This window comes from Entelurus aequoreus, linkage group LG20, assembly GCF_033978785.1.
Source record: "Entelurus aequoreus isolate RoL-2023_Sb linkage group LG20, RoL_Eaeq_v1.1, whole genome shotgun sequence".
NCBI classification, from domain to species: Eukaryota; Metazoa; Chordata; class Actinopteri; order Syngnathiformes; family Syngnathidae; genus Entelurus; species Entelurus aequoreus.
In genome coordinates this window covers 26,568,338-26,593,337 of record NC_084750.1, presented here as the reverse complement: position 1 = coordinate 26,593,337, position 25,000 = coordinate 26,568,338, and the positions used below count along the sequence as shown (strand labels likewise).

Sequence of the window (25,000 nt, the reverse complement as noted above, 5' to 3'; positions counted from 1 at the left end):
GAGCGCTGTTTCCTGAGAACCTGGAGGCCGAGAAGAGGGGACGTCCCTCCACGGCCAGCAGCAAGATCAAGGTGAGCGTGTGACCAACGGGCAGAAGTTATTCACTGGGGGACCTCATTACCAGGTGACTTTCTCATCCTCTTCCCTGGTCAGAAACAAGCCAACACTCTGGTCAAGACCCTGATGAAGTGTACGCCTCACTACATCCGCTGCATTAAACCCAACGAGACCAAACGTCCACACGACTGGGAGGAGAACCGAGTCCATCACCAGGTGGAGTACCTAGGCCTCCGGGAGAACATCCGGGTCCGCCGAGCGGGATACGCATACCGCCGCGTTTTCAATAAGTTCCTGCAAAGGTCAGAGCCGAATCGAGCGAGGGCCGGTAGAGGGTCGAATTACCGATTGACATCTAACGATTCGCCACTCAGGTACGCCATCCTCACCAGGGAGAGCTGGCCTGCCTGGAAAGGTGAGGAGCGCCAGGGTGTCCTTCACCTTCTCAGCTCCGTCAACATGGACCAGGACCAATTCCAGCTGGGAAAGAAAAAAGTCTTCATCAAAGCTCCGGAATCGGTATGAAGACGTGTCTGGGAAGTCCAGTTTGAGATGTGAATCAAATGCAGAGTAAACGTTTGGTGTTGAGTCTTTCTTCTTCCCTGCAGCTCTTCCTGTTGGAGGAGATGAGGGAGAGGAAGTACAATGGTTACGCCCGAGTCATCCAGAAGGCGTGGCGCAAACATGTTGCCGTCCGCAAGTACGTCAAGATGAGGGAGGAAGGTGAGTCCTCATCGCCCCTTGCCGAGTTGGTCTTAGACCTTCTCAGCATACTTGCCAACCTTGAGACCTCCAATATCGGGAGGTGGGGGGTAGGGGGCGGGGGGCGTGGTTATTTACAGCTAGAATTCACCAACTCGAGTATTTCATATATATTTCATATACATATATGTATGAAATACTTGACTTTCAGTGAATTCTAGCTATATATATATATATATATATATATATATATATATATATATATATATATATATATATATATATTTTTTTTTTTTATTTTTTATTTTTTTATTTTTTTTTTTTTTATTTACATATAAATAAAAGAAATACTTGAATTTCAGTGTTCCGGTGGCTATCCGTTAGATGGCAGTATTGTCCTGTTTAACTTCTCCGTTCATGATGAGTATATCATTTCGGCCACCGTGTTCAATGGAGAAGTCTGTTCTACAAAATTTACAGGCAACATACACCTTCCCCTTCGAACTGTCCTGGATGAACTGAAATTCTCTTTTCCATTCGTTTTGGAACTTGCAAGCGTATTTCTTCATCTTGCTCGTCGACGGCATCGCCATGTCTGTAATTTCCTCGTTCTTCTGCTTCGTCTCCTTGTTGTGTGCGCAGTTGTGCACTCTACTCTCTAAAAGCCCTAGATGTTATGACGTCATTGGGCAGGCAAGCTGTTTATATTGTGGGAAAGCAGACGTGAGAACAGGCTGTCCCCACTCAGTCTCAGGTCCGCATTGAGCTGGAGGGGGCGTGGCCTCCAGCTCCGGCTGAATACCGGGAGTTTGTCGGGAGAAAATCTCTGCCGGGAGGTTGTCGGGAGAGGCGCTGAATACCGGGATTCTCCCGCTAAAAACGGGAGGGTTGGCAAGTATGCTTCTCAGATACCACTTTTTCCTCCAGCGTCCGACATCCTGCTGAACAAGAAGGAGCGCCGCAAGAACAGCCTGAACAGGAACTTTGTGGGAGACTACATCGGCACCGACATTCACCCGGAGATCCGTCAATTTGTCGGCCGCAGAGAAAGGATTGACTTTGCCGACACGGTGGTGAAATTTGATCGCAGGTTCAGGGTGAGAACCGATGAAACCGTTTTGGCTCCAGAACACTTCCATTTTCATCTGTTTGTCTTCACCAGACGGTCAAGCGCGATCTCATCCTGTCCCCCAAGTTCTTGTACCTGATTGGTCGAGAGAAGGTGAAGCAGGGACCAGACAAAGGTCAAATTCAGGAGGTTCTCAAGAGGAAGATGGAACTCAACAGTATACAATCAGTTTCCTTGAGGTACAGGTCCAGCCTTAAAATCAGAACTTCAGGCTGGCAACTAAAACCAGACTTGAAGTGGTAGTACTAGACATGACTCACAACTAAAAGTAGAATAAACATAAATTGGCAGAACTAGAAAAGAACCACTACAAAACCTGAAACTGAACCAAATCGGAAGATAGGCACCTAAACCAAGTCTGGCAAGGGTTCTAAAAACAGAATATTTGTTATTGTAAATTTGTTTTGAAGATTTTCGTGCTTGCTTGTGTGCACCTGTAGCACACTCCAGGACGACATCTTCATCATCCATCAAGAGGAATATGACAGCGTTCTCCAAAGTGTCTTCAAGACCGAATTCCTCAGTCTGCTAATCAAACGTCATCAAGAGAAAACTCAGAGGAATCTTCCGCTCAAGTTCAACAACCTGTAAGTACTCCAACATTCTTTGTCACTCTTTGGTTCATTTACCTGTGTCGAGTTACCTTAATTTACTCACCTGTCTCTGGTTATCTTGATGTACTCACTTGTCAATCAATTATCAATCAAAGTTTACTTATATAGTCCTTAATCACAAATGTCTCAAAGGGCTGCACAAGCCACAGCGACATGCTCGGCTCAAATCCCAAATCAGGGCAAGAAAAAACTCAACCCAATGGAAACAGCGAGAAAACCTTGGAAGGGACCACAGATGTATCCCCCCGAGTGGATACGGTTAACAATGTGAAAGTCCAGTCCATAGTGGGGCCAGCAGGGGATCCTCTTGCATGTAGACTAGTCGGGGCTCTGAGATATCCCCGACTGATGCATAAGGAATGGTCCATCCCGGGTCTCGACTTCATAATGTGAAAGACCAGTCCATTGGAGGCCAGCAGGGGATCCTCTTGGAACAGCTAGTGCCTCCTCCGTGGAGGCTGATCCATGGTCACCTGATAACCTCTCCACGCAGTAGAGGGAGGCAGAGCAGAAAAGAGACGACAGATCTACTGGTCTAAAAAGGGGGTTTATTTAAAGGCTGGGGTATACAAATTAGTTTTAAGATGGGACTTAAATGCTTCTACTGAGGTAGCATCTCTAACTGTTACCGGTAGGGCATTCCAGAGTACTGGAGTCTGAATAGAAAACGCTCTATAGCCCGCAGACTTTTTTTGGGCTCTGGGAATCACTAATAAGCCAGAGTTCTTTGAACGCCAGGACATATGGTACAATACAATCAGCAAGATAGGATGGAGCTAGACCGTTTAGTATTTTATACGTAAGTAGTAAAACCTTAAAGTCACATCTTAAGTGCACAGGAAGCCAGTGCAGGTGAGCCAGTATATGTATAGGTATATAAAGTATGTACAGTATAGGCGTAATATGATCAAACTTTCTTGGTCTTGTCAAAAGTCTAGCAGTCGCATTTTGTACCAACTGTAATCTTTTAAATGCTTGACATAGGGACACACAAAAATAATATGTTAGAGTAATCGAGACGAGACTTAAGGAACACATGAATAATGATTTCAGCATAGTGGTGGACAAAATGGGAGCGATAAAATTTGAGCGATATTAAGGAGATGAAAGATGGCCGTTTTAGTAACACTCTTAATGTGTGACTCAAATGAGAGAGTTGGGTCAAGATAATACCCAGATTCTTTACAGAGTCGCTTTGTGTAATTGTTTCATTGTCAAATGTTAAGGTGGTTTTATTAAATAGGTGTCGGTGTCTGGCAGGACCAATAATAAACAAATCCGTTGTCTTAGCGTTAAGTTGCAAAAAGTTGCTGGACATCCATTGTTTAATTTCATTAAGACACGCCTCCAGCTGGCTACAATCTGGCATGTTGGTCAGCTTTAGGTTGTATGTAGAGTTGGGTGTCATCAGCATAACAGTGAAAGCTAACACCGTATTTGCGTATGATGTCACCTAGCGGCAGCATGTAGATGCTAAAGGACGCAGGGCCAAGAACCGAACCCTGTGGAACTCCTCACATAACCTAGCACACTCCGAGGTCACATTGTTACGGGAGACACACTGCATCCTGTCAGTAAGATAGGATTTAAACCAAGAAAAGGCTAAGTCTGACATACCAGTTTGTGTCTGGTTACCTGGATTTAGTCACCTGTGTGTGGTTACCTTGATTTATTCACCTGTGTCTGGTTACCTCGATTTAGTCACCTGTGTAGTTGGTTACCTCGATTTAGTCACCTGTGTCTGGTTACGTTGAATTTAACTCAACTGTGTTTGTTTACCTTGATGCACTCACCTGTGTCGGATTACCTCGATGTGCTACACTGTGTCTGGTTACCTTAATTCATCTACCTGTGTCTGATCACCTTCATTTACTCACCTTCGCTGGTTACCTCAATTTACACAACTTGATTTACTCACCTGTGTCCAGTTACTTTGAGTCACTCACCTGTGTATGGTTACCTTCCATCACTCACCTTTGTCTAGTTACTTCGATTTAGTTACCTGTGTCTGGTTACCTTGAGTCTCTCACCTGAGTGTAATTACCTTAAGTCACTCGGCTTTGTGTGGTTACCTTGATTGACTCACCTGTGTCGGGCTACCTTGATTGACTATGGTGTGCCTGGTTGGTTGAAGTGTAATAAAATAGTGTATTTGTGACGGGAACAATGCATAATAATATATATATATATATATATACATATATTTTTTTTGTTTATGTAGATATGTTGATATCATTGGGGGTCTAAGCCCTGGTGGAACATAGGGAGGATTGGACCAGGCATGTTCTACTCTTGTCACATGTGTTGTGTCCAAAGAAAGTGAGGGAACGACAAGTTTTCTTACAATGATTCCAATCCGCAGATGTTTTGTAACGTGACACTATCTGCAAACTTTCTCCTCAACAACACCCTCGAATCGCTTTTCATTCCGTTCTTTCAGCCTGGAGTTCAAAGTGAAGAAGGGCGGCTGGGGTCCGTTCAGCTCGTCAGGGTCCAGACAGATCCAGTTCCAGGTGGGCCAGGGGGACGAGGCAGTGCTGAAACCCAGCTCGAAGGTTCTGCACGTCTCCATTGGAACGGGTCTGCCCAAAAACTCGCGTAAGCTCTGAGCGGCCTGGTGAGTACACCTTAGCCTGAGAGTTTCCCCTGACTCCCTGCTGGTTCCAGGACCCACCAGGAGGGACAACCGCAAGAGTCTCTGCAGGAAGACTGGAGCTCCACCAAGCAACCACAACGACCTGGGTATGGACACACACACACACACACAGTCGATAACAATACCCCGATGGTGTGATCCGTGGTTTCCCCAGGTCATCGCCACCCAGGCCCGGTGACAAGCCAAGGAGGATCCTCCAGACGCTCCTTGACAAGGCAGCAGTCCAGCATGGAGCAGCCAAGTCTACCCCGCCTCCAGAGCCAGCACAGAACCGAGAGCAAGGACTCTCGGCACGTGGACATGGGCTTCATGGGCGTCCCAGAACAGGGCGCCGCAGGGTGAGAACTCTCAGCCTGAAGTACCCATGCTAACGGCAAAATCACCTGTAAAAATGTTTAAAAAACTGGCAGCTCAGTATAATGTATACAGTTTTTTCCAGTTAGGGTAATGACTGTACATTTTATGGTAACAAAGCCAAAAAATAGCCCGTCGGCATGATATCAACATAAAAATAAAAATTTAGTAGTGCGTCTCAACTATTTTCTGTTACATCCCCTAGGAAGTAGAAAATATTTCACGCTCCGCACCGCAACTACTAATAGTGTCAGTTGAAATTGTTACAAGTACACCTCTGCATAATGTCGTATCCTTATTAACGTTAAAGAAAACAACACAACGGCGAATTAAAGGCCTACTGAAACCCACTACTACAGACCACGCAGTCTGATAGTTTATATATCAATGATGAAATCTTAACATTATAACACATGCCAATACGGCCGGGTTAACTTATAAAGTGACATTTTAAATTTGCCGCTAAACTTCCGGTTCGAAACGCCTCTGAGGATGACGTATGCGCGTGACGTATGCGCGTGACGTAGACCGGGGAACACGGGTATGCCTTCCACATTGAAGCCAATACGAAAAAGCTCTGTTTTCATTTCATAATTCCACAGTATTCTGGACATCTGTGTTCGTGAATCTGTTGCAATCATGTTCATTGCATTATGGAGAAGGAAGCTGAGCAAGCAAAGAAGAAAGTTGTCGGTGCGAAATGGACGTATTTTTCGAACGTAGTCAGCAACAACAGTACACAGCCGGCGCTTCTTTGTTTACATTCCCGAAAGATGCAGTCAAGATGGAAGAACTCGGATAACAGAGACTCTAACCAGGAGGACTTTTGACTTCGATACACAGACGCCTGTAGAGAACTGGGACAACACAGACTCTTACCAGGATTACTTTGATTTGGATGACAAAGACGCAGACGTGCTACTGTGAGTATGCAGCTTTGGCTTCTAAACATTTGATCGCTTGACCGTATGTGCGCAACTTTTTTTTGCGTATGTACGTAACTTTTTTAAAATATATAAGCTTTATGAACCTTGGGTTAGGTGAACGGTCTTTTGGGCTGAGTGATTGTGTGTGTTGATCAGGTGTTTGAATTGTATTGGCGTGTTCTATGGAGCTAGGAGCTAGCATAGGAGCTAGGAGCTAGCATAACAAACACGCAGGTGTTTTTATGCAAGATTAATTTGTGGCATATTAAATATAAGCCTGGTTGTGTTGTGGCTAATAGAGTAAATATATGTCTTGTGTTTATTTACTGTTTTAGTCATTCCCAGCTGAATACCAGGTACCGTGAGTATGCAGCCTTGGCTGCTAAACATTTGATAGCTTGACCGTGCGCGTCACGTACGTAACTTTTTAAAAATATATAAGCTTTATGAACCTTGGGTTAGGTGAACAGTCTTTTGGGCTGAGTGATTGTGTGTGTTGATCAGGTGTTTGAATTGTATTGGCGTCTTCTACGGAGCTAGGAGCTAGCATAGGAGCTAGGAGCTAGCATAACAAACACGCAGGTGTTTTTATGCAGGATTAATTTGTGGCATATTAAATATAAGCCTGGTTGTGTTGTGGCTAATAGAGTATATATATGTCTTGTGTTTATTTACTGTTGTAGTCATTCCCAGCTGAATATCAGGTACCGTGAGTATGCAGCCTTGGCTGCTAAACATTTGATAGCTTGACCGTATGTGCGCGTCACGTACGTAACTTTTTAAAAATATATAAGCTTTATGAACCTTGGGTTAGGTGAACGGTCTTTTGGGCTGAGTGATTGTGTGTGTTGATCAGGTGTTTGAATTGTATTGGCGTGTTCTATGGAGCTAGGAGCTAGCAGAGGAGCTAGGAGCTAGCATAACAAACACGCAGGTGTTTTTATGCAGGATTAATTTGTGGCATATTAAATATAAGCCTGGTTGTGTTGTGGCTAATAGAGTATATATATGTCTTGTGTTTATTTACTGTTGTAGTCATTCCCAGCTGAATATCAGGTCACCCCCGGCTCTCACAGCATCTTCCCTATCTGAATAGCTTCAACTCCCCACCAGTCCTTCACTTGCACTTTACTCATCCACAAATCTTTCATCCTCGCTCAAATTAATGGGGAAATTGTCGCTTTCTCGGTCCGAATCTCTCTCACTTCATGCGGCCATCATTGTAAACAATAGGGAACTTTGCATATATGTTCAACTGACTACGTCACGCTACTTCCGGTTGGGGCAAGCCTTTTTTTTATCAGATACCAAAAGTTGCAATCTTTATCGTCGTTGTTCTATACTAAATCCTTTCAGCAAAAATATGGCAATATCGCGAAATGATCAAGTATGACACATAGAATAGATCTGCTATCCCCGTTTAAATAAAAAAAATTCATTTCGGTAGGCCTTTAAAGCCAAGCCCTACATTCGCTTCGTCATGTTGTAGTCTGACAAAAATTAATTTAACAAGGATCGATTCAAAGTAATGCACTTTAATAAAAAATAACTATGCAAAAACTGGCAGCTCAGTGGTAGCGTTTTTTCATTTACAGTAATGCACTGTAAAAACAACGAGCATAGATTTTATGGCAAAAACCGGCGGCTCAGGGACCATAATTTTACAGTAAATATAACAGTGGTAGGGTTTTTCTGTTTACAGTAATCCACTTTTTAAAAAGTCGGCAGATTTTACGTAAAAACTGGCAGCTCAGTCGCCAGAATTTTTGCGAAAATATAACAGTGGTACAGTTTTGCTAGTTACAATAATGCACTATAAAAAATGTATGGTTAAAAAAAAAATATATATATATATATATATTAACAGCATAAAAATAACATAAAAATAACAGTGGCAATGTTTTTTCTATTTAAAGTAATGCGCTTTAAAACAAAGTCAGTAGATTTTACATGGTCCAGATTTCCATTTACAGTAATACACTCTAAAAACTTTACTTTATGGTAAAAAAAAGGCAGCTCAAACGCCAACATGTTACAGTAAGAATGACATTGGTAAAGTTTTTCTATTTACAGTAATGCACTTTTTAAGTCTGTAGATTTTAGGTAAAACTTGTTGCTCAGTCACAAGAATTTTGCTGTAAAAATAACAGTGGTATTGTTTTTTCCATTTATAGTAGTGCAGCGTAAAAACAATGATCGTAGATTTTACAGTAAAAAAAAAAAAAAGGCAGCTCAGTCACCAGAATTTTACCGTAAAAATAACAATGGTTCAGTTTTTCCATTTGAAGTAATGCCCTATAAAAATGACTTTTGATTAATTTATGGTGGAAAAAAAACAAAAAACTGTCAGCTTGGCCGGCATTATATTACTATTAAAATAACAGTGGTACCGTTCTTGTTTGTCTGAAGTAATGCACTTGTTTTGTTTTTAAGTCTGTAGATTTTACGTAAAATCTGACAGCTCAGGTGCCAGAATTTGAGCGGAAAAAAATCAGTAGTATAATTTTTTAAATTGACAGTAAAGGACAGTAAAAGCTACACCTGTATATTTTATGGTAAACACGGGCAGCTCAGTTGCCAGAATTTTACAATAAAAATAACAATGGTGCAGTTTTTCTATTTACAGTAATACACCGTAAAAACAATGACTGTAGATTTTACGGCAAAAAAAAGGCAGCTCAGTCACCAGAATTTTTCCGTAAAAATAAAGGTGGTTCAGGTTTTCCATTTCCATTAATGCGCTGTAAAAACGAGCGTAGATTTTATGTAGAAACCGTCAGCTCAGTCACCAGTATTTTACTGTAAATATAACAGTGGTAAAGTTTTGCTAGTTACAGTAATGAACTATAAAAACGATTTTATGGTATAAAAAAAACTACCATAAAAATGACAGAGGTAAAAAAAAATTATATTTAAAGTAATGCACTTTAAATTAAACTCCTTTCTGAGCTGCCACCTTATCGTGGTAGAGGAGGCAACGTGGGTCCCCCATCCAATGGGCTCACCACTCATAGGAGGGGCCATAGAGGTCGGGTGCAGTGTGAGCTGGGCGGCAGCCGAAGGCAGGGCACTTGGGGGTCCGATCCTCGGCTACATAAGCTAGCTCTTGGGACGTGGAACCTCACCTGGGTGGGGGTTAAGGAGCTTGAGCTGGCACGCGAGGTGGAGAAGTTCCGGCTAGATATAGTCGGACTTACTTCGATGCACAGCAAGGGCTTTGGAACCAGTTCAATCGAGAGGGGCTGGACTCTCTTCCACGCTGGCGTTGCACGCAGTGAGAGGCGACGGGCTGTGGTGGCAATTCTTGTTGCCCCCTGGCCTCAAAGCCTGTATGTTGGACTTTAACCCAGTAGACGAGAGGGTAGCTTCCCTCCGCCTTCGGGTTGGGGGCAGGTCCAGATTGTTGTTTGTGCTTACGCACCCGTAAGCACACACCAGGAGGAGCCGGACGAAGTGGCTGGGGAGAGAAAAGTCTTGGCTTCTCTGCTTAGGCTGCTGCCCCCGCAACCCAACCCCGGATAAGCGGAGGAAAATCGATGGATGGATAAACTTTAAATTAAATAGTCAGTAGATTTTGCGTAACAACTGGCAGCTCAGTAACCACACATTTAGCGTAAAAAATAACATTGGTACTGTCCTTCTATTTACAATAGTGGAATTTTTAAAAAGGTCTGTAGATTTTACGTAAAAACTGTCAGCTCGGTCGCCAGAATTTTCGCGTAAAAATCCAATCCAATCCACTTCATTGACATAGCACCATTAAAAAAACATAAAACGTTCACAAAGTTCCGCACAGTAGTTTGAGTACACATTTAAAAGCAGTCTTGTGTAAGAAGAACATTTAAATGAAAAAGAAAACAAAGATGAAAAAAAATACATAGAGAAATTAAAAGCTCATGCAACTTTCATGCTGGTTTAGCAGCAAATGGGTAAAAATATGTTTTAAAACGTGATTTAAAACTCTTTAAAGATTGAAATCGTTCCAAAGTTGAGGTCTGAAATGTATTATATCTAGGGATGATGTTTGATAAGAAATTATCGAGTTTGAGTCTATTATCGAATCCTCTTATCGAACCGATTCCTTATCGATTCTCTTATCGAGTCCAGATAGGTTGTTGTATATGGAAAAAAACACACAATATTTGGTTTAACAAAAGCTCACTTTTATTATATAAGAAAACAATTTAATCTAAAAAATAAATAAATATTGACTGTTTCCCCCCTAAAAAAATAAAACAAATAAATATTGACTGTTGTTACCCAAAGTATATTAAGTGGGATTTTTCAGAAAAACAAATATATAAGGTAACACAAAAACAACCTGTCTCTGTGATCACTATATGTGTATAAATAATACTAGTGTTGAATAAAATCAGTCCCTTGGGCACAAAACTGGAAATAATACAGCTCTCCAAAAAGTGCAATTCTGCTGCTATTTGACATAACTGTTTATGATGCTTTGACATTTTTGCACTTTATTTCTTTATTGAAAGAAAATTCTATGAAGGGAAAAGTTGTTTGCAAATGTGGATACAATGCTAAAAAATGAAAAGTTAAAGCTAAAAAAAGAAATACACTTTATTGAGTTAACATTATTTCTTTATAGGGGGAAAGATGTTATGAGCTAGGGAATATAACAACTACACTACCCAGCATGCAACGGGAGTGACGAGCATGCGCGGTAGCCCCAAAAAGTGTTGTTGCATGTCGTCACCCGTGAAAGTAAACGTCAAGAACTCAGCCCACACGCCTCGTCTGCATTATTTATAAATAGACAGACAACACATATACAGTGTGATTTTGTTTTGTTTACAAGGAAAGAAAAACAAAAGTTGAAAAAGGGAGATCATGTCATACATGTATGTGCTGCGGTTGCTATAAGAACGTTGCGACAGCTGCCGTAAAGGAGGTGCGTTGCTAGCCTGGTTGCTATGTTTCCGGTGGGTCGTAGAAGTGTTCTTCATGTGTTTGTACCCTGCTCAAATCTCTCAGTAAAGTTATTCATTGGATTATACCTTTTGTTTTGAACTTTATTACACCTTGGAGCACTTTTTCCCGTCCATTTTTTTCCTGCTTTCGCTATCTGCGCCTAATGACTGAGCTACGTGACTGATTTCTTGTGATGTCACACGGAGCATTTCTTGTCGGGACGGGATTCGTTCCGAGGGGTTCGAATAAAGAACCAACTCTTTTTCTTTACTATAGTGGTCTCGATAACGGGTACCGGTTCTCAAAAAGGGATTCGAGTCCGAGGACTCGGTTATTTTCTTATCGAACAACCGGGAAAACCGGTTTCGAGTTTCGAGTATCATCCCTAATTATATCCCTTGAAGTAGCAGTAGAGTGGCCTCAATATTGAAGCTATTATTATATATATATGATTTATGATGACACCAAAAAACTTCCAAAGTTTGCTGATAAATGAATATGATCAAAATAGTATCAATCACACGGAGATTCCCGAGCCATTTTGAGAGTTAATGAGCAAGCCAGTCACGTGACCTGGGAGATAGAGGAGGAGCCACAGACCCTTTCCCCATCAACAACAATGCTAATCAAGCAGACTTTGTGTGAGCCAACAACAATTACTTTGGGATAAATTATGATCCAGAACCTTATATTTTTGAGAAGCACCCTCACAGCACAAATCGGGGTCTTGTAGTGCCTCAAATCACCTCCAGGGTGCAACTGACAAGGTTGCAGACAGAACGCGAAATTGTCAAACGAAAGCTGAGGCCATTGGTCACGTCTAACAAAGCTGTCGGCCCGCAGACTGCAGCGGCGGCGCTCCAAGGAGGTGAAGCCGGTCCCTGGCGCGGGCCGACCCAAACCAGCTCCCAAGCCCAAGCCCCGGACCCCGCAGTGCCGCGCCTTGTTCGCCTACGACGCCCAGGACACGGACGAACTAAGCTTCAACGCCGACGACGTCATCGAGATACTGACCGAAGGTAACGTCCGCCCTCTGCGGCTGCGACTCAAACGGTGTTGGCGCTAACTAGTGGGGCGGTTCCACAGATCCGTCCGGATGGTGGTTTGGACGCCTGCGCGGTCGGGAGGGGATGTTCCCCGGGAACTACGTGGAGAGGATCTAGCAAAGGTCAGAAGTCATCTCTCCTTTGCTTTGCTCCGCTGGAACCAGGAGGCTATTGACGTGCTGAAAGCCACTTTAGTGTTGATTGTTCATTTCTTCATTCTCTACTTTTGAAATGTGACTGAAAATGTCAAAACAAAATTCACCTCAGTGTAATAAAATAATTTCTTACAATCTGACATGATTTTGTGTTCATGAAGTTCTGCTACAAGATATAACTGTTCCGCTATTAAAGTATTATACACTTTTTTTTTTTTTTACTATATTTTTTATTTAGATTTTTGTATACTATTAGCACATATTTTTACATTTTGAATAAGGTAAACTCGTAAAAAATTGATTCACAAATAAGCAAGTTATGATTTATTTTGACTAATGGCAAAGGAGCCCTGACCAAGATGGCCGGCATGCAGCTTAAAGGGGCCTGTCCCATCTACCTAATCATAGCCTATATGTATATGGCCTCAAAAATAGCATTTAAAGGTGCAAAGCGACACTAACACATACACTTGACAAGAAGCTTACATGTCCACGTGAAATTGTGTTTCAAATAGTCCGAGGGTTGTTTTTTTCTGTTATTAATATTTCTGGTTCCTACATTATATATCAATATATATCAATACAGTCTGCAGGGATACAGTCCGTATGCACACATGATTGTATTTTTTTATGACAATTTAGGGAACACAACAACAGATTGCATATAATCTATAAACAAAATTACATTTTTAAAAAACAAACATATGCTTTGGTCCGTTTTTCAGTTTCTGTTTTATGTGCGTTGAAGTTTGTTGTGGATGTATTTCCTTGTTGTGCCATGTTTAAAAAAAAATTCATGTAGGGTTCCTAATGCATTTTTAGTCGGAGTCACAACAGTCACACGGGGACCGAAGTAAATATCCCCGCTTTTACTTTGAAATTTAAAATTTCCGGTGACTGCAAATGAACAAACATCCGTTTGGGTCTGTTTTTGTTTACTGGTAGTATATTAGTCTATTTCGAACATGCATACAATTACATAACGCTACGTCACATATTTCCAGTGGGGATTTGTCGTTATATGAAATATAAAATGAAAATCAAATCGTTTTTGTTTTTTTAAATGTAGTTAGTGCTCTTCGGCACCAAAAAAAAAGAGAACGAAAATTCAATGACCAAATCTTACACTGACTGGTCCGTGAAGGCAACGTGACCTTTCACACACACACACACACACACGCACGCGCGCACTGCTCACTTGACCGGAACCGTCAACGGCTTTGCAGCTAGCACTTAGCAGCTAGCACTTAGCAGCTAGCAGGGTTAGCGAGCATGGAGGAGTTTCTGTCGAGTTGCCACGCAGCAGTCAAGGTAAAATACACGCACACGCACACGCAGACACACGCGCACGCATAAACACACACCCTTGTGATCTCTCAAAAAGAAAAGTGTCGTTGTTCGAGCAGAAATGTGTACTACTCATATTTGCCACTAGATGTCAGTGATGCGTCAACTAAAGTAAGTGGCAAGATGTCTGCGTGTGTCAGGGAAACTTCAAATCTTGCTTTATCATTCTTTTGTTGCCACAGATAGGGAAAGTACTTTGTTTGGATTTTAAAAAGTCACTCATTGTACCAGGTTTAGAATTAAAACTTTAATAATAATTACAATTTATTTTATTCATGTTGGGTTTTTAAACTACTTTGTTTGGATTTAAAAAGTCACTCATTGTACCAGGTTTAAAATTAAAACTTTAATAATAATTACAATTTATTTTATTCATGTTAGGTTTTTAAACTACTTTTGTTTGGATTTAAAAAGTCACTCATTGTACCAGGTTTAAAATTAAAACTTTAATGATAATTACAATTTATTTTATTCATGTTAGGTTTTTAAACTACTTTGTTTGGATTTTAAAAAAGTCACTCATTGTACCAGGTTTAAAATTAAAACTTTAATATTAATTACATTTAATTTTATTCATGTTAGGTTTTTAAACTACTTTGTTTGGATTTAAAAAGTCACTCATTGTACCAGGTTTAAAATTAAAACTTTAATAATAAATACACTTTATTTTATTCATGTTAGGTTTTTAATGTTAGGCTCTAGTTGCCAGCTAGCAGCAAGTGGTGCCACAAAGTACCAATTAGAAGATTTAAAGAACAATTTTATACAAGATATAGAAGTTGATCTGTTTATTTTTCTCATTTAAAAAGAGCTTGACAGATAGGAAACAGATGTAACAAAATAAGAGCACAAAACCGGAACTAATAGTAAACAGCAAACCTTCCCTATGGATAATTTGCGTTCTGCTCTTATTCTTCAAGGCAAACACGGATGCATCGGGACAGGAGTTCCATGTGGTTCTGGGAAACGAGGCCTGTGACCTGGATTCCATGGTGTCAACCCTCGCGTATGCCTACTTCCTGTCCAAGGTGAGGCGCCGTCCGATCAGCCATCAGCGCCCACTCGTCCCTGTAACGCCCGCACGGCATCTCTTAACAGACGGGCGGGGGCGAGACGCTCAGCGTCCCGCTGCTCAACATCTGCCAGGCCGACCTGGTTCTTCGTCCGGACAATGTGTTCTTGCTGACTCAGGCCGGATTGTCTCCGGACCTCTTGCTCTTCCGGGACCAGCTGGACTTGGGAGCTCTCCGGAGAGCTGGGCGGCTCCTCCTCACCTTGGTGGACCACAACATCCTTCCCAGGTAAACTGTAGATGAAGTGGATTAGGAGGTTGAGCAGCCTCTTTTGCGTCTCCAGTTCAGACAGTGACCTGGAGGGGGCGGTGGTGGAGGTGATAGACCATCACCTGCTGGAGAGAGAGCCCCGCCCCTCCTGCCCCGTCACCGTGGAGATGGTGGGCTCCTGCGCAACCTTAGTGACAGAACGCCTCATCCAGAAAGCTCCGGAGATCCTCGACCGGCAGCTCGCCGAGCTTCTCTACGGTAGCCACCCCGATAGGCCCCTCCCACATTCCCCGAGTGCGGCAATGTGCTTGACGAGCGCCGGTTTGTTGCTTTAGCTACGATCCTGACAGACTGCGTCAACATGGCGCCGGCGGCGGGCAAGGTGACGCCCAAAGACAGTCAGTACGCGGCGGCGTTGGAGGCGCGATTCCCCTCCATGCCACCACGGAGCGCTCTCTTCAAGGCTCTGCACAGCGCCAAGTTTGACGTGTCAGGTGAGGCCGCCGACGACAAGGTGATGTTTTGTGAAGTCGACGCTAACGACGTCGTGGTCTTCAGGTCTCAACACGGAACAAATGTTGTTGAAGGACATGAAGAGTCTCTCTGGAAGTTTCTCTCTCGCCGTGTCGGTCCTCTACCTGCCACTAGAGGTCAGTACTGACACGTGTCATGCAGAGCCGAGTACAGAGAGAGTATGGCCAACTAGTTAGTACCAAACATGGTGTACTGTAGTCACGTGAGGGGATTTTGAACAATCCGAGAGAATGGCCAGGGCGCCTTGTTTTCTACCTGCTTTGGAACCGAGTTCGCCATTCTCTCTCCATGCACGGCTCTAGTGTGTTGCAGAGCCATGTATGGAGAGACTACGAACAACTCGGTTTTAAAGTTGGCCTCAAAATGGCTCCGAGTAGTCACGTTTTGACCAATCAGAGAGAGTATGGCCAGAGGGTTTCCTAAATGATTGGTCCAAAGCCCCTCATGTGACCACTCGGCGCCATTTTGAGGCCAACTTTAAAACCGAGTTGTCCATACTCTCTCCGTACACGTCTCTGGTGTGATGCAGAGCCGTGTACGGAGTGTATGGACAACTTGGTTTCGGAGTTGGCCTCAAATGGCTCAGAGTAGTCACGTTTTGACCAATCAGAGAGAGTATGGCCAGATGATTTCCTAAATGATTGGTCCAAAGGCCCGAACGTGACCACTCAGCGCCATTTTGAAGCCAACTTTGAAAATGAGTTGTCCGTACTCTCTCCGGAGTGTATGGACAACTTGGTTTCAGAGTTGGCATCCTGTAGTAACATGAGGAGCTTTGGACCAATCAGAGAGATTTTGGCCAGACGATCTCCTAATTGTTGGTCAAAAGCCCCTCATGTGACTACAGGGCGCCATGTTTGCTACCAGAGAGAGTATGGCCAGAGGATCTCCTAATTGATTGGTCAAAAGACCCTCATGTGACTACAGGGCGCCATGTTTGCTATAGTTGATTGGTCAAAAGCCCCTCATGTGACTACAGGGCGCCACGTTTGCTACCAGAGAGAGTATGACCAGACGATCTCCCAATTGATTGGTCAAAAGCCGCTCATGTGACTACAGGGCGCCATGTTTGCTACCAGAGAGAGTATGGTCAGACGATCTCCTAATTGATTGGGCAAAAACCCCTCATGTGATTACAGGGCGCCATGTTTGCTACCAGAGAGAGTATGGTCAGACGATCTCCTAATTGATTGGGCAAAACCCCCTCATGTGACTACAGGGTGCCATGTTTGCTACTAGAGAGAGTATGGCCAGATGATCTCCTAATTGATTGATCAAAAGCCCCTCATGTGACTATGGGGCGCCATGTTTGCTACCAGAGCGAGTATGGCCAGACGATCTCCTAATTGATTGGTCAAAAGCCCCTTATGTGACTACGGGGCGCCATGTTTGCTACCAGAGAGAGTATGGACAGATGATCTCTTAATTGATTGGGCAAAAGCCCCTCATGTGACTACGGGGCGCCATGTTTGCTACCAGAGAGAGTATGGCCAGACGATCTCCTAATTGATTGGTCAAAAGCCCCTCATGTGACTACGGGGCGCCATGTTTGCTACCAGAGAGAGTATGCCGATTGGTCAAAAGCCTCTCATGTGACTGCTGGGCGCCATGTTTGCTACCAGAGTGAGTATGGCCAGACGATCTCCTAATTGATTGGTCAAAAGCCCCTCATGTGACTACGGGGCGCCATGTTTGCTACCAGAGAGAGTATGCCGATTGGTCAAAAGCCTCTCATGTGACTGCTGGGCGCCATGTTTGCTACTAGAGTGAGTATGGCGAATGGTTAAAAGCCCCTCGTGTGACTACAGGGCGCCATATTTGCTACCAGAGAGAGTATGGCGATTGGTCAAAAGCCCCTCATGTGACTACAGGGCGCCAAAGCCCCCATGTGACTACAGGGCGCCATGTTTGCTACCAGAGAGAGTATGGCGATTGGTCAAAAGCCCCTCATGTGACTATGGGGCGCCATGTTTGCTACCAGAGAGAATATGGCCAGATGATCTCCTAATTGATTGGTCAAAAGCCCCTCATGTGACTACGGGGCGCCATGTTTGCTACCAGAGAGAATATGGCCAGATGATCTCCTAATTGATTGGTCAAAAGCCCCTCATGTGACTACGGGGCGCCATGTTTGCGACCAGAGAGAGTATGCCGATTGGTCAAAAGCCTCTCATGTGACTGCTGGGCGCCATGTTTGCTACCAGAGTGAGTATGGCGAATGGTTAAAAGCCCCTCGTGTGACTACAGGGCGCCATATTTGCTACCAGAGAGAGTATGGCGATTGGTCAAAAGCCCCTCATGTGACTACAGGGCGCCAAAGCCCCCATGTGACTACAGGGCGCCATGTTTGCTACCAGAGAGAGTATGGCGATTGGTCAAAAGCCCCTCGTGTGACTACAGGGCGCCATGTTTGCTACCAGAGAGAATATGGCCAGATGATCTCCTAATTGATTGGTCAAAAGCCCCTCATGTGACTACGGGGCGCCATGTTTGCTACCAGCTTCGAAACCGAGTTGACCATACTTCTGTATACGCGGCTTTTGATTGCTTGATTGAGAAGTTTATTGACATCTTAAAGAATTGAATCCATGTAGCTTTAAAAAGGCAAATGGATGGCACAAAAAGCCAAAAGGCTTGTTTCCATTGTGGTCCATTAAATAATCATCACATTTGATACATTCAATAATAAAATATATATAACCTGTAACATGTATATAAGAAGTTATGTTTAAAAAATGGATAAATTATGTACATATACACAGTTTACATGTCAGGTGATTTGAGGTGTAGTATATACACGATGTGATGTGATGTGATGACACTCACCTGGTTGCTAAAAAGTGTGTTTGTCAGGTGTTCTTGCAAAGGGCGGAGCTGGAGGCGGAGCTCTCACAATTCTGTCACAAGTTTGGTTTTGAGCTGCTCGTCATGATGAGCATCTCCTTCACCGAGGGCAACGAGCCAATCAGAGAACTCGCCCTCTTCAGCCACAGCACCCCCTACAGGGAACAGGTACAGCTGTAACCATGGCAATTACTCCACCTGCCGCGTCACGACAACCCCCCCCCGCCCCCTGCGCTTCCTTCCAGGTGTGCCAGTACCTGGAGCAGACGGGAAACCCCGCCCTCGACCTCTGTCCAATCAGCAGCCCTCATCCTCGCATCACGGCGTATCACCAAGGTAACGCGGCGCCGGCCGCGCTGTGACCCGCTTTCTCGCTCACACCGCTTTTGTGTCCCCAAGGAAACGCCTTGGCGTCCCGCAAGAAGCTGCTACCCCTCGTTAAAGACTTCCTGAGGGCGCGCGAAGACGAGGAGTCTCGGGTGCCGCCCACGCCCACAAACAGCCTGGTGGACGGCTGCCCTCTGGACCACGGCCTGCCCTCCATCAGCGAGAGTGCTCTGGAGGAGAAGTTCAGCAAGATGGCCGACAGAGGAGGGTCTTGACCTGTCCGTCGTCCTAAAAACATTTGTCCTCTGCTGGAATTCAAGTCCACATTTGTCATTCCATCAAGAATAAAATGTGACAATATTTGACTTTTCACCTCAAATATGTCAGCGATGATTAGAGATTAAATCTATGGACGACTTCAAAGGTGCTGCTTGTGTGGGTTCTTACACTGTCTTCTAGCGGCAGCTGGGGTAGGCTCCTGCTCACCTCTCGCCCTTTAACACAAACACAAACCTTGACAAGTCATGGAGGAGGTGAGTTTGGACCAATCAGAGAGCAGCCGTCCTCTGTAATGCAGACAAACCTGTCCACACACACGGCAACAGGAAACACACACACACACGGTCGCATACTCGTCGGAATCATCTCTAACATCATGAACACTGACAAGTACGTGTATGTGTGTGTGTGTGTGTGTGTGTGTGTGTGTGTGTGTGTGTGTGTGTCTGACCTTTCTTGCACACTGTTGATGTTGTGTGTGTGGTCACAGGACATCGCTTCATGACAACAACGATGACATCGTCAACTTGGAGCTGCGACAAGAAGGTGACAACTTCCCCAGGTACGCAACAACGCAAGTGCTACACAACCTGTCTACACAGCACATGTCTACATTATGCTTAGTTACATTACTTCATAACACTGCTTAGTTACACTGCTTACTTGGATTACTTAATGATACTGCTGAGTTACACTACTTAGATTACTTAGTTACACTGCTTAGTTACACTGCTTACTTTATTTACCTAATTACACTGCTTACTTAGATTACTTAATTACACTTCTTAGTTACACTACTTAGATTACTTAGTTACACTGCTTACTTAGATTACTCAATTACACGGTTTAGTTACACTACTTAAATACACTGCTTACTTGGATTACTTATTTACACTGCTTAGTTACACTACTTACTTAGTTACACTGTTTACTTAGATTACTTAATTACGCTGCTTAGTTACACTACTTAGATTGCTTAGTTATACTGCTTACTTAGATTACTTAATTACGCTGCTTAGTTACACTACTTAGTTAGATTGCTTGATTACAATAATTAGTTACACTACTTAGACTACTTAATTAAAGTGCTTAGTTACATTACTTAGATGATCTAAATACACTGCTTAGTTACCCTACATACTTGGATAACTTATTTACACTACAGTTACACAACTTACTTTGATGACTTAATTACTCAGATTACTCAATTACAATACATAGTTACAGTACTTAATTACAATGCTTGGATACACTACTTACTTAGATTACTTAATTACACTGCTTAGTTACATTGCTTACTTGGATTACCTAATTACACTGCTTACTTAGATTACTTAATTATACACTTCTTAGTTACACTACTTACTTAGATAACTTAGTTACACTGCTTACTTATATTACTCAATTACGCATTTTAGTTACACTACTTAAATACACTGCTTACTTGGATTACTTCTTTACACTGCTTAGTCACACTACTTAGATTACTTAGTTACAGTGCTTACTTAGATTACTTAATTACGCTGCTTAGTTACATTACTTAGATTGCTTAGTTACGCTGCTTACTTAGATTACTTAATTACACTGCTTAGTTACACTACTTAGTTAGATTGCGCAATTACACTAATTAGTTACACTACTTGGACTACTTAATTACAGTGCTTAGTTACATTACTTAGATGATCTAAATACACTGCTTAGTTACCCTACATACTTGGATAACTTATTTACACTACAGTTACACTACTTACTTAGATTACTTAATTACACTAATTACTCAGATTACTCAATTACAATACATAGTTACACTACTTAATTACAATGCTTGGATACACTACTTACTTAGATTACTTAATTACACTGCTTAGTTACACTGCTTACTTGGATTACCTAATTACACTGCTTACTTAGATTACTTAATTACACTTCTTAGTTACAATACTTACTTAGATTACTTAGTTACACTGCTTACTTATATTACTCAATTACGCGGTTTAGTTACACTACTTAAATACACTGCTTACTTGGATTACTTCTTTAAACTGCTTAGTCACACTACTTAGATTACTTAGTTACAGTGCTTACTTAGATTACTTAATTACGCTGCTTAGTTACATTACTTAGATTGCTTAGTTACGCTGCTTACTTAGATTACTTAATTACACTGCTTAGTTACACTACTTAGTTAGATTGCTTAATTACAATAATTAGTTACACTACTTAAGACTACTTAATTACAGTGCTTAGTTACATTACTTAGATGACCTAAATACACTGCTTAGTTACCCTACATACTTGGATAACTTATTTACACTACAGTTACACTACTTACTTAGATGACTTAATTACACTAATTACTCAGATTACTCAATTACAATACATAGTTACACTACTTAATTACTATGCTTAGATACACTACTTAGATTACTTACTTACACTACTACATACACTACTTAGTTACACTACTCAGATGACTTACTTACAATATTAAGTTACACTAGTACTTACTCGGATTACCTAATTACAATACTAAATTACAACTTACTTAGATTACCTAATTACACCGCTTACTTTTCACTACCTAGTTTGAATGCTTACTTTTCATTACTTATTTACACTACTCAATAACACTGCTTAGTTACACTGATTACTCAGACTAACTATTTACACCGCTTAGTTACACTACTTGGTTACACTATTTACTCACATTGCTTAGTTACACTGCTTGTCACTACTTGGTTACACTACTTAGTTACGATGTTTAGTTACACTACTTACTTATACTACTTAGTAACACTACTTTCTTAGTTACAATACTTTGTTACATTACTTAGTTACACAACTTGTCACACTACTTCGTTACAATGCTTGGATACACTACTTACTCACACAGCTTAGTTACACTACTTACTTATACTACTAAGTAACACTACTTTTTTTCACTACTTAGTTACTTTGCTTAGTTGCAATGCTTGGTTAAACTACTTAGTTACACAGCTTGTTACACCGCGTAGTTACACTACTTAGTTACACAGCTTGTCACACTACTTAGTTACACTGCTTTCGTCAAAGACTTCAAAGATTATTGTAAAACTACAGTACTTACAATACTTAGTTGCGCTTCTTACTTTTCACTACTTAGTTACACTACTTAGTTACACAGCTTGTCACACTACTTAGTTACACTGCTTTCGTCAAAGACTTCAAAGATTATTGTAAAACTACAGTACTTACAATACTTAGTTGCGCTTCTTACTTTTCACTACTTAGTTACACTACTTAGTTACACAGCTTGTCACACTACTTAGTTACACTGCTTTCTTCAAAGACTTCAAAGATTATTGTAAAACTACAGTACTTACAATACTTAGTTGCACTGCTTACCTTTCACTACTTAGTTGCACTACTTAGTTACAATGCTTAGTAACACTACTTAGTTACAATGCTAGGTTACACTACTTAGTAACACTACTTAGTTACAATGCTTACTTACAATACCTAGTTACAGTACTTACTTTTCAATACTTAGTTACATTGCTTGGTTGCACTACCTAGCCACACAGCTTAGTCACGCTGCTTAGTTACACTACTTAGTTACACTCTTTAGTTACAATGCTTGGTTACACTACTTAATTACACTGCTTTCTTCAAAGACTTCAAAGATTATTGTCAAGTTTTCCATACACGCAAGACATATACACTACTTAGTTACACTACTTAGTTACAATGCTTGGTTACACTACTTAGTAACACTACTTAGTTACAATGCTAGGTTACACTACTTAGTAACACTACTTAGTTACAATGCTTACTTACAATGCCTAGTTACAGTACTTACTTTTCAATACTTAGTTACATTGCTTGGTTGCACTACCTAGCCACACAGCTTAGTCACGCTGCTTAGTTACACTACTTAGTTACACTCTTTAGTTACAATGCTTGGTTACACTACTTAATTACACTGCTTTCTTCAAAGACTTCAAAGATTATTGTCAAGTTTTCCATACACGCAAGACATATACACTACTTAGTTGCACTACTTAGTTACACTACTTAGTTACATAGCTTGCGAGTTTGTGTGAGTTGTGTTGTGTATATATATCGTGTGTGTGTGTGTGTGTGTGTGTGTGTGTGTGTGTGTGTGTGTGTGTGTGTGTGTGTGTACGCAGACCTCCTCCAGGGGATTCTGGAAGACTTGATGAGGAAGACGTGGGTCCACCAGGAGGTGATTGTTTTTTCTTCTTGCAGTCTTTGAACTTTGTCAAAATTCTATGGTGATGGTGGCCCCGCCCCCTCCCTCTACACAGTCTCAGGTGGGGGCGGAGCCAAGAAACGTCTGGCAGCTCCGACTCTCAGCCTGACGCTGAGCCACGCCGACTCTCACGAGCAAAGTCCCGACGGCGTCTCGGCCGCGGCGCTCTCGTCCACGCTGTCGCTCGACATCAACCTGGAAGCGCTGGAGACGCCGTCCGACAGCGAGGCGGAGCCTGACGGCGCGCACGACCTGGACTGGGAGGGTGAGATGGACGCGCGAACACGGGCGGGCGTTTCACGATCTCCAGCTGACCTGTGACCTTTGACCCAGACGAATTCCCTCGGACGAAGAGGGAGGGGGCGAGGGCGAGGGGCGCGGCCTGGGGCCAGGGGGAGCCGAGCGGCACGGGCCTGATGGACCTGGACCAGGTGGACGGCGAAGGGCGCCGCTGGAGGAAGTTCTGCCCGTCCGGCCAGGAATACAACGTCAACATGAGCGTCCTGGAGCCGTACCTCCAGGTGCTTTCACACGGAGGTCAGAGGTCACGCACCCCCCCCCCCACCCCCCACCACCACCACCAACACATTCAGAAGCTAAATGTCACCGTGCCTTGATGCTCTACCAGGTTACTATGGAGACGGGATGAACGCCATCATCCTCTTCACGTCGTGCTACCTTCCAGAAAACACGGTTGACGACTACGACTACGTGATGGAGCACCTGTTCAGGTGAGCCCGAGATCCCCGGAACCGCGGCCCGGCGCTTGTGACCGAGCGTGTGTACGCCGCCAGGTACATGGTGGGCACCTTGGACCTGATGGTGTCCGAGAACTACGTGCTGGTCTTCCTGTGCGCGATGGCGCCCAGAAACAAGTTCCCGTCCATCCGATGGCTGCGCCAGTGCTACACCTCCATCGACAGGAGGTGCGTTGGTTTCTCGCCGACCGGTTTCCGTGACAACGCCACCCACCGCCTTTGTCGCCCATCTTCAGGTTGAAGAAGGACCTCAAGGGGCTACTGGTGGTGCATCCCAGCTGGTACTTCAAAGCCCTGCTCACTGTGGTCAAGCCTTTCATCAGGTGAGGTCACCGTAGCAACGCGGCCGGCGCCCAAACCCCCGTTGACCTTTGACCTGTGTTCCGCAGTGACAAGTTCAGCAAGAAGATTCGTTTCATCCAAAATCTTGACCAGCTCTCCCACGTCATCCCCACAGACCGACTGATGATCCCGGACGCCATCGCTCAGTAACGCTTCCTGTTTATTGACTTCACTTTCTGGTTTGGGAACTTCAGCTAATTTTACTTCCTGTCGCAGGTTTGACCAGCAGTTAAACAGATGACGAGAGTCACGCCCACGGCCTGGACACTTCCTGGAGACCAGTGATTCCACAGTGACAGGACGTGACCGGTTTGGGGGGGAGTGAAGAAAGAAACAATAGGCCCGTTTTTTTTCCACCAAAAGTTGCAGGATTTTTAAGTTCCTGGAACTTTAGGTTCCAGGGACCAAATGTCCCGGAAACAAATATTCCAGGGATTAGGTTCCAGTGACTAAAGATTTCAGGGAC

General features: G+C 43.1%; 3 protein-coding genes across 3 annotated transcripts in view; all 3 read left to right on the top strand.

Annotated features, from left to right (window-relative positions):
- The window catches only part of myo1eb (myosin IEb), a 26,604-nt gene extending 13,896 nt beyond the window's left edge, over positions 1-12,708 (top strand). Inside the window, exons 16-27 of the mRNA XM_062029837.1 lie at positions 1-71; positions 154-359; positions 432-576; positions 666-780; positions 1,687-1,856; positions 1,922-2,067; positions 2,329-2,475; positions 4,943-5,100; positions 5,170-5,244; positions 5,313-5,496; positions 12,211-12,386; positions 12,454-12,708. The exon at positions 1-71 is cut by the window's left edge and continues 11 nt beyond it. Coding sequence (XP_061885821.1) covers positions 1-71; positions 154-359; positions 432-576; positions 666-780; positions 1,687-1,856; positions 1,922-2,067; positions 2,329-2,475; positions 4,943-5,100; positions 5,170-5,244; positions 5,313-5,496; positions 12,211-12,386; positions 12,454-12,530 — 1,670 coding nt within the window. The 3' untranslated portion in view covers positions 12,531-12,708. The remainder of the gene's footprint in view (positions 72-153; positions 360-431; positions 577-665; positions 781-1,686; positions 1,857-1,921; positions 2,068-2,328; positions 2,476-4,942; positions 5,101-5,169; positions 5,245-5,312; positions 5,497-12,210; positions 12,387-12,453) is intronic.
- A 763-nt stretch (positions 12,709-13,471) lies between these two features.
- On the top strand, positions 13,472-19,315 carry prune (prune exopolyphosphatase). The gene is made up of 9 exons (XM_062028879.1): positions 13,472-13,879; positions 14,836-14,943; positions 15,014-15,216; positions 15,272-15,456; positions 15,534-15,692; positions 15,757-15,848; positions 18,586-18,744; positions 18,822-18,912; positions 18,976-19,315. The coding sequence occupies exons 1-9, from the start codon at positions 13,841-13,843 to the stop codon at positions 19,176-19,178; spliced, it is 1,239 nt and encodes a 412-aa protein (XP_061884863.1). The 5' UTR covers positions 13,472-13,840; the 3' UTR covers positions 19,179-19,315.
- Positions 19,316-19,534: 219 nt separating this feature from the next.
- bnipl (BCL2 interacting protein like) overlaps positions 19,535-25,000 on the top strand; it is a 6,114-nt gene continuing 648 nt past the window's right edge. Inside the window, exons 1-10 of the mRNA XM_062029835.1 lie at positions 19,535-19,572; positions 19,673-19,744; positions 23,352-23,407; positions 23,490-23,699; positions 23,768-23,971; positions 24,063-24,165; positions 24,229-24,360; positions 24,429-24,515; positions 24,582-24,680; positions 24,751-25,000. The exon at positions 24,751-25,000 is cut by the window's right edge and continues 648 nt beyond it. Of these exons, the coding sequence (XP_061885819.1) occupies positions 19,559-19,572; positions 19,673-19,744; positions 23,352-23,407; positions 23,490-23,699; positions 23,768-23,971; positions 24,063-24,165; positions 24,229-24,360; positions 24,429-24,515; positions 24,582-24,680; positions 24,751-24,775 (1,002 nt within the window). The 5' untranslated portion in view covers positions 19,535-19,558 and the 3' untranslated portion in view covers positions 24,776-25,000. The remainder of the gene's footprint in view (positions 19,573-19,672; positions 19,745-23,351; positions 23,408-23,489; positions 23,700-23,767; positions 23,972-24,062; positions 24,166-24,228; positions 24,361-24,428; positions 24,516-24,581; positions 24,681-24,750) is intronic.